Below are 9,293 nucleotides of genomic sequence, written 5' to 3' on the forward strand. Positions count from 1 at the left end.
ACCGTATCATTTTCATCAGAAAAGTACGAATCTTTGTTTGTAGGCAATACATATGAATCAGAGGCATTAATAAACGCCTCTATTTCTTCCACAAATTTATTAAAATCGCTGTCGCTCAATACGCCGTAAGCAAAAACTGCCACACATAGCGCAATTCCTAAACGAAATGCATACATTTCTTCTATGTGATTTGGCTTAATTTGCTTGCTCGAGTGTCCGAAATATTTTTAAATAAAAGTGGCTCGTAAAAAAAACTACGTTTCCTTTTATATTACCGCTGATAAAACTGTATTAATCAGAAAACAAAGTGAACACACTCTCAAACAAAATAAGCATCTGCTTCTTATCACAAATACCTGAAAAGTCACACCACACAGTTTTTATATCGCATACTTATTTTTGGTAATTTGGTTTAAGTGGATGGAGCTGAAAAACAGGAAGATGTGGTCTGCTTTTATGCATATGGTTTTCTTTGGAGGCTGTAATCAAGTCTCGGGCAAAACTTGAACGGTAAATTAATCTAAAACTTGCGAATAAACATTTTACATCTGTTACGGAAATAAGGAATTATTCTACTAGCTTTTTCTACGTTTTATCAACTTTTATTAAATGGTGTGAAAATAACTAATAATTATGTATTTTTGCGGAAACACATTGGCAATAATTATAAATATATAATAAAATTTATTTTTCTAGTTTAATTTCTTCTGATATAAAAAATGTACGACGAAAGTGTCGGTTGAGCCAATACAAGACAAATTAAACAATTTTTATATTAACAATGTCATCAACCGGCAAGTTCTCCATTTCTTCATATAACTATAATAGGTTACGTAAATTCGCTAGATCTCTGCGTCAGTTTCAGTCTCAAAATGGTTTTCCAAAAATCCCCCGTAATATTTATTATGCTATGTATTGATTTTTGTATTGATGTATCAGGTTTTCGGCCAAATCTAGGACTGCATACTTATCTTCGCGTGATAATTATTGTGTCAAAGGCCAAATAACTTATAATATTAAAGCATTCCCGAAGTGAAACCAACTACACGAGTCCCAATAAACAATAATGTTTGTATGCAGAACAGCAAAATATGGAAAGGAGATCCCGAAAATATTTGTTGCACGGAATATTGAGACAGTTAAACACTCTATTAAAACATATGAGAAAATCAAGCAAACACGTTTAGAAGCCCAGATGGGCGGAGGAAAAATAAAAATCGAAAATCAACATAAAAAAGTAAGTAAGTGCTGGATTTTAAATTTGTTATATACCTATATAGATAATATCTAACATAATTATACACTAATAAAACAACGTTAATTTATCTAACACCAATTTGCATTAGTTTCTATAAATATGTATTTTAGGGGAAATTAACAGCAAGAGAACGAATACATTTATTATGCGATGACAACAGCTTTATTGAGTACGACATGTTCGTGGAGCACACTTGCATAGATTTTGGAATGAAAGAGCGTAAAGTGAGTCCAAAGATTAAAACCATACAATTTGCAATAACTCAAGTGCTTACTCATCTTAAGAGTTATTACGCTTTTTTTGTAATGTTCTTCGTTATTTAAAGCTTTTCATATTTACGGTTGAGTTATTAACATTGAAGCGTTATTTCTTGCTAATACCATAAAAATTAACATAATAATTCTAAAATAAAAATAAATAAAAAAGTAAATAAAAACATAAGAATATTAAGTATATCCATTAACAAAACACATTATGAAACAGTATGATAACTGTGGACGTTTATTCTAAGAAATAAATATAATCAAGGAAATTAAATATGATATGCGATAATTTTCTTTTAAGAATTGGTAAATACTAGAGTAATTCAATACGTTTATTTCAAGTGCTGTATACTTCATTTCTATTATAAGTTCATTTACAAATAGACATTTCAAATTGTATACATTGTACAAATTGCTTCATTTAAATAGCAGTGGAACTTGGAACAGTGAACAACCAAGTATTTTTTGAAGTACACCAAATGATGAAGATAACTTTGTGGTGTCAGTAGGTACACGTTCTTAATTGATGTAGCTTCAACAGAGGCACGATATCAACCAGCTGACGCGGCCATATTAAAAAAATTATAATGTTAAATGAGAACATTTTGATTTTACTTTTTAAAACTTTATCGGAAAGGTCATCATATCGAAGATGATCGAGATCTGGTCATCTTAAATATTCAATTTATTTCTATACGAACCTGCTGATTGGCTCAGAAACAGGGAATATAAGCAATATTATCACCAGCATCAAGATTTTACAATTAACATTATTTGCTATATTTCCCATGTTTTTTAATATTTTTTGCATTAGCATTTTGATGTAATTTTGTAAAATGTATCTATAGGAATGTCTACCAACAAACACTAAGCGGACTTATTCGATCCGTTTTTCTAAAAAAGCTGGAAATAATGCCAGCATTTTTCAAATATTGAGCCAAAACTGACAGTGTCTCGGAGGAGACAGCGTTCTTTTGCATTAAAAATATATTCTGATCGTTTTGTTGTATTTAAAAATATATTTTTCACATTTTCTGACGCCAACTGTTTCGTTGACAAATTAAATTTGAACAGGATGTCTGAAACAGGACTTTGTACAGTTCGTTATTGCGGTAAAATGCTATTAAAAACAAAAATCCCCAGCTTGAAGATAGGAACATTTTTTTAAAACTTCAATTCCTTGATAGCTTTGAACTGAGCACACGACATATAAAAATACTAAAACCACACGCATATTTTAAAACAGCACACTTTAAAACATTCACATAAATTAATTAAAGCACTCGTAAAACATTAAATGTGAAAGTCCTTTTATTCCGTACTATAAGATGTATAACAAATATCTATAATTTATGTGTCAACTCCTCAAATCAACTACAAAAAATCTGTTTTCCACGCTTTTCGTTCGATAGTTGGTAAATTTTGTTCTTTTGGGATAACACTTTGGGATCGGTAAACTAAAATTTTATAATTTGCAATAAATTTGAAAATACATATTTTATATCATTTGAAGGGAGAGAAGAAAGCACAACAAAGTTCGTCTTTAAAATCGGACGTATGTTGAATATGTTGACTAGTATAAGTATGCCACAATATGTTGAAACTAATATACCTACTAAGTACATATAATTTTCCCACTTCAATTGCTTTTCAAGCACACATATTATAATAATTTATTAAGAACGTAAAATATCGTTACAAAATAGCGAAAATATAGATGATAATAATGCATTTCCGATTAAAATCCATTATTTTTGTTAGTTTCCTGGTGATTCAGTAGTAACTGGCCATGGATTGGTGAACGGACGTCCGGTATTTATTTTCAGTCAAGATGCTACTGTTTTTGGGGGATCATTGTCCAGTGCTCATGCACGAAAAATCTGCAAAATTATGGATCAAGCGATTTCTGTAGGAGCCCCTGTGGTTGGTCTTAACGATTCAGGAGGGGCACGGATTCAAGAAGGAGTCGATTCGCTTGCAGGATATGCAGATATTTTTCAAAAAAATGTCCTTGCATCTGGAGTAATTCCACAGGTAGGTATTATACTGGGTTTAGAGTTATTGTTGTACTATATTTTATACATTAATTTAGAGCAATTTGAAACGACATTTGTATGGTGCTCAGAAATTCTATTGCCGAAAAATATGGTCCCGGAAATTCTTGGTCTTCGATACACCATATCCATAAGACGATTTTCCAAATCAATTTAATTAGTGACAATTTTTTTGCTTTACTTTGTTTTGTAAAAAAGTTTTACAAAACTAATATTGAGTTTCTGCAACATTCCTTGCATCACAAAAAGATGAAAAACAAAACTGATCATTCTGTATGTATTTAAATGCGACTTTCTTTTTCTAATTCATGAATTGTTTCCATTTTATTTTGTTGTCCGTATTAACATGTTTTATGAGTTTTTGTAATAGTAGCGCTTTTAAAGAAAGAAACGGAAGAGGAGAACATTATTCCAATTATTTGAACATTTTGACTTGACATAAAAGAACACGTTTACTTAAGAAAGTACCCATCTAAAAGAAAGTAAACGAGACTGGAGTAGAATACTCCTTGCAGATGCAATTAGCAAACTGGATATTTTGGGCCCTAAAATGAATAAACTGATTTTTTCGACAAGATTTTTTCCATACACCTTAATTGAATTGAAATTATTTCCTCAATGGTTTCGACAGAGTTTGATAATAATTTGCCGATTCTAGATGCAACTCAAATAGTTTGAATTTGGAGAATATATTTTAGAAACCCACCAAATTAACATTATATAAGATTTTAATTAAAGTTGTAGAAATCATGAATTAAAATTAGTATCACGAAAATAAGTATCAATTGACTAAGGCACATTTGACAAAACCAGCTGCAAATACCTATAAGTGAAAAATTATATCTATATGAAGTTATACAAGCCTGACCTTTAAGCTTGAATAGAATAGAAATTTAGTGCATTTTAGATATCTTTGATAATGGGCCCTTGTGCCGGCGGTGCAGTTTATTCTCCAGCTATCACCGATTTTACCTTTATGGTTGAAAATACTTCTTGTCTTTTCATAACTGGACCTGATGTGATAAAGGTAATTCTGATAACAGTATGCACAAGACATATACATCCACCACTGTTGGATTTTTCAGACAGCAACAAATGAAGACGTTACATCTCAAGATTTAGGAGGGTCAAAAGTTCACACTGAACTATCCGGAGTGGCACATAGATCGTTTGAGAACGATATCGAGGCCCTTCTTCAATTGAGGGAATTCATGGGATATCTTCCTCAATCGAACAAAGGTCCGGTTCCTATTAGAGTTTGTGAAGATCCATGGTACTTACACCTATGGCTGACTTGTTGCAAAATGAGAACTATCAAATACATGAAGCATTTCTAGGGATAAGGATGTGTTATCTTTGGAATCAACTGTTCCTCCAGTGGCCACGGCTCCTTATGACATGTTGGATGTAATTCTAGCTATTGTTGATGACCGAGACTTTTTTGAAATTATGCCCAAACATGCAAAAAATATTATTGTTGGATTTGCAAGAATGAATGGAAGAACAGTAGGAATTATAGGGAATCAGCCTGATGTTGCAGCAGGCAAGATAATTAGTTATTTAAACCATGTCTACAAAACTCTCCATGCATCATGAACGACTGCGAAAATAAACTTTTAGAACATAAATTCATCTAGCAACAATTAGCTGATATTTTCCATTTTGACTCATTCAGAATAGCACAGCTGTGTTTCTCCTCAAACTACTAACTCACGGAGGTCACATGGAAGAGCTTTCTAATCAATAAAATTAGATGCTAAATTTAAGCAGTTTTATAAATATCCGACAAGTACCTATTCAGAATAATTGAATAGTGATATCGTTAAAAAGAACTACTTAAACCGCCTATTTACAACGCATAGTCGAATATCAATTTAAAGTAGGAACTTTATGATGACTTTCAACTATCTATTGTATCCCGGTGTTGAAATGCCTCACGTGGAATTGGTGCAAAATGGTTTTATCTTAAAAGGATTTTGCCATATGCAAGATAATGCTTGAAAATAGCTGGATACTTCTTTCTACATGACTGAGCGAATTAGAACGCTTTTCGCATATACTTACATATGTTTATGTGTGCTTTGACTGTAAAGTTTCAATTGCGATGCCTCGGTCACTAGTTATACATTATGATCCATATTAACTGTGTCTTTAATGTTTTGTGACACATTATTTTTATTTTTGGGCATGTTCCCTTTTACCAACTGAACTTTTAATGCGCCATGGTTAACCGTTCTTTTACTTCAAAAGCAAAGAGTTCGAGTTTGTGAATATTTATTTTCAGATGCCAACAATGTTTTTAGATAATTTGTGGTAATATTATTTAGGTCTTTGTGGAATAGATAATCTTTGGTCCTATGAAATAATTCGAATAGTCTGGCAAAAACTTGAATGATTTGCGCATTTTGAAAACAGAAAACGCTTTTAGTAGCAAAAAGCTAAAAACTCTTTCTAAGAAGACGAGTTTTCGAAAATAATGTTAAAAATATTTGGATACTGAATAAAACAGGTAATAAAAGAAACAGATAATTATTATAAGATAATAAGACGAAAGTTTTATACGTTATCAAGATATTTTCAGATTATTACGAAATAAGTTGAATATTGCTAAACTTTAGTTCACAAAAGAAACATATTATCTCTTAGCCAACATCAAAAATTCTCAAAATTACAGAATTAATGTAATTACAGAAAAATTGGAATTCTTATGTTGGGTGAAACTAGCATCATTTTGATGCAAATTGCAAGAATTTGTGATAAATATCAAATAGAAAAAAATTGGATAAAAAGTTTCCAGATAAATATGCTGTCTCATAACCACTGTGAACGATGAAAAATATTAATTTCAATTTTTGTTAAAACTAATATAAGATTTGCCGCTGGATGGAAAATATTAACCTAGAGGTACCGCAATTTTCTCTCAGCGCTCATGGTCTGTCACGTTCGGACCTCCGTTGTCCCAACGGAACGCGCTTCTTGCGAGAATTCCTTTTATTGCTTGAGAATTGGAAATAATTAGCAGTTTTAATGCTAAGAATTAATGACGTTATTTTACACCAGAGAATATTTCAGTTTGCTTCGGCTTAACGCTTTACAGAACATGTTTTTCACCAATTTCGTAATGTTGGCAGAGAACTGCGAAGCTAAGAAAAGAAGCAAGAGGATACAACCAAATAAATAAATGAACGCTTGAAGAGTTTACTCATAATTTCGCAATTTTATACGTGATCAAAAAAGTCTTGTTAGTTCTTGAGTACTGATAAGTTATACTCGTCTGATTCTCCAAACGTCCTTCACCTTTTCACGTAGTTTTCTTCAGCTTTTCATTATAGAGGAACAGTAATCTGCGAGATTAAGAAAACTTACAGTCCTGTTTGATTTAAAGGCTAACACAAAATAATTCAGCTTAATTTTCGAATAAAACCTCGTACGGACTAACGCCTTTTTTTAGGATGCTTGGATATCAGTTCTTCTGTAAAAGCAGCACGATTTATAAGATTTTGCGACGCTTTCAATATTTCCATAATCACATTGGTGGATGTACCCGGATTTCTACCCGGAGTACAACAAGAGCACAATGGCTGTATACGTCACGGTGCTAAACTATTGTTTGCTTACGCAGAGGCGACAGTTCCAAAACTAACGGTCATAACAAGAAAGGTAGAAATCGCGGTTTTAAACTAAAAGGGAAAGTGATTTGATGTTCTGATCGGTTAATTCTTTAGGCTTATGGGGGGGCCTATATTACTTCGTCATCCAAGCACCTAAGAGGAGATGTAAATTATGCCTGGCCATCAGCTGAAGTGGCGGTGATGGGAGCGAAAAGTGCAGCAGCAGTTCTCTACAAAGGAAGACCCAACTTGGAAGAGCTCGAGAAAGAATACATTGAAAAGTTTGCCAGTCCCTTTCCAGCAGCTCAGAAAGGTATTTAAAATCACTCATGAATATACATCGTATATTCATCATCAGTCAAAAAACGCAGACAACTCTCAAACTAGACATGCTTTCTAAACAATAGTATGAAATATAACTAACACCATCAAGAAAATCATCGATATTCATGCCACTTGCACTCCACGTAAAGAAACAATTTTTAACAGAAACTTAGAAATGACTCAGTACCGAATTGCAATTTAATCCGGGAACAAATGTCCAGAATAGGTCAAAAAGGATAAGAAAAAAATGAAGTTTGATGAACTGTAATTCGGAAAATATTCCGATTTCGAATTTTTGACTCACTAATATTATTTTACCCTGTAGACTCACCCTTGACAAATTCCTAACGCATTTTGCGAACACCCTGTATTTCTCCAAAGTCTAGCAAAACTCAAGTTGATCATAGCATGTAAATCGTCAATTGCAGTTGGCACCGATAAAACTATCCAGTCTCCAGGCAGGTCATTGATTTTAACATATATCAAGTTTTAATTAATTTTAACATATAACAATGTTCTAACTTATATTTCAGGGTTTGTTGATGATATTATCGAACCAAAAACAACCAGGCGGCGATTGTGCCGAGATTTGGACTTACTGGCAACTAAACAGCTGACAAATCCTCCGAAGAAGCATGGAAATATACCACTTTAGAGTTACACATTAGCTAGCATGTTTTGTTAATTTAACAAACATTGGATTTATGAGGAAAACTACCAAAGAAAAATGACAAATTTTGCCCTTAAAGAAACCTGAGAAATTATATTCCTTGAGAAATTCTTTTCAATGCCGTTCAAAATTGTTATATTACGCATAACAATTAACATAGTAATGTTATTCTTGCTAATAAAAAGAATATATTTTTAATTGTGAGTTTTTGATTGATGAACATATGTATATATTAAATCTAAACTAGTCACTAGTCAAATTTGATCAAATAATGCAGATTTTAAGAAAAACAGCCAGAATTTCAAAGACTTTACGACATCTAGAAATGTAGCAAGCTTTTACAAGGGGTACTTTTTACTATAATAACAATAACAATGGATGTAAAAATATAATAGGCTCACGAACAGAAAGCAATTTTAAGAAAAAATCATTATTCTGGAAGAGGCGAGTGGGAAGTCGGAACGGAGAATAATTGGAAAAAAGGAGCAAATTAGATTTTCAAAGTAAATCATCAAATTCAAAAGTAATCTCAATAAATAGTTGTCATAAAAACTTATATTCCAATGAACTCAACCAATCGAATGATACTGTCGCGTAGATTCCCCCTCCATTCGCTCGAGTTGCGAGCAGAGGGCGCCTCTGTCTCCTCTTGTGGAGAGCGGGAATCACGACCTTGTCCCTGCATGACAAGGTGATGGATGCGCACAATGAAACCAAAATTTAAACAAAAAAAATTATTCTAATGGTTCGGCGCGTAGGGATGCCAGGTACTTGTTTAGGGTAGTACCCCCCTGTTTCAGTGTCCTTAATGCGCGCCACACATGAATAAGTCCAAAAAAAAAAAACTTAAATACAAAAAAACCAACCAATCACAACAAAGAAAAAGGTACCTCGTAAAACCAAAAAAAAAACTGGTGAGTCTTGTCACTGATGTGTCGCGCACAGTCACCTTCCGCGAGTCGAGTTTCTAGGGGCTAGGATGCCCCGGAAAAAACAGGATTAGGTTTTAAAAAAAAAACAATGGCCGCTTCGCGTGGCGTTGAGTGGGCGTCCCGGAACCAAAAAACGAAAGGGCCCAAACACTCGTCCTGCCGTTTAGCACACTCCTCTGGC

General features: G+C 33.1%; 3 protein-coding genes across 5 annotated transcripts in view; 1 reads left to right on the forward strand and 2 right to left on the reverse strand.

Moving 5' to 3' along the window:
• LOC125502619 (4-pyridoxate dehydrogenase-like) overlaps positions 1–237 on the reverse strand; it is a gene marked incomplete in the record, with an annotated part of 5,767 nt that extends 5,530 nt beyond the window's left edge. The window contains 1 exon segment of the mRNA XM_048661416.1: positions 1–237. Within this exon segment, the coding sequence (XP_048517373.1) occupies positions 1–176 (176 nt within the window).
• A 719-nt stretch (positions 238–956) lies between these two features.
• LOC109534436 (propionyl-CoA carboxylase beta chain, mitochondrial) lies at positions 957–8,378 on the forward strand. Of its 3 annotated transcripts, none has more exons than XM_048670072.1 (9): positions 957–1,237; positions 1,369–1,482; positions 3,283–3,555; positions 4,483–4,602; positions 4,661–4,848; positions 4,904–5,118; positions 7,027–7,235; positions 7,301–7,499; positions 8,044–8,378. In XM_048670072.1, exons 1-9 carry the CDS (start codon positions 1,067–1,069, stop codon positions 8,163–8,165), a joined length of 1,611 nt encoding a protein of 536 aa, XP_048526029.1. In that variant the 5' UTR covers positions 957–1,066; the 3' UTR covers positions 8,166–8,378. The 3 variants fall into 3 exon arrangements, with proteins under 3 accessions (XP_048526029.1, XP_048526034.1, XP_048526037.1); XM_048670077.1 differs by having other exon boundaries at positions 959–1,237; positions 4,913–5,118; XM_048670080.1 differs by having other exon boundaries at positions 1,161–1,241.
• Positions 8,379–8,717: 339 nt separating this feature from the next.
• LOC109534435 (protein transport protein Sec61 subunit gamma) overlaps positions 8,718–9,293 on the reverse strand; it is a 4,607-nt gene continuing 4,031 nt past the window's right edge. The window contains exon 4 of the mRNA XM_048670098.1: positions 8,718–8,768. The gene's annotated coding sequence lies outside the window, so the exon portion shown is untranslated. The remainder of the gene's footprint in view (positions 8,769–9,293) is intronic.

This window comes from Dendroctonus ponderosae, unplaced genomic scaffold (assembly GCF_020466585.1).
Source record: "Dendroctonus ponderosae isolate FM_Combo_2020 unplaced genomic scaffold, Dpon_F_20191213v2 Dpon_F_20191213_1, whole genome shotgun sequence".
Classification (NCBI taxonomy): Eukaryota; Metazoa; Arthropoda; class Insecta; order Coleoptera; family Curculionidae; genus Dendroctonus; species Dendroctonus ponderosae.

Excerpts from the sequence above, each read along its gene's own strand:
- LOC109534436 (XM_048670072.1), top strand. The coding sequence starts at position 1,067 with ATGTTTGTATGCAGAACAGCAAAATATGGAAAGGAGATCCCGAAAATA. Across the intron at positions 1,238-1,368 it reads TCGAAAATCAACATAAAAAA|GGGAAATTAACAGCAAGAGA; the intron begins GTAAGTAAGTGC and ends TATGTATTTTAG. Across the intron at positions 5,119-7,026 it reads TCAGCCTGATGTTGCAGCAG|GATGCTTGGATATCAGTTCT; the intron begins GCAAGATAATTA and ends GCCTTTTTTTAG.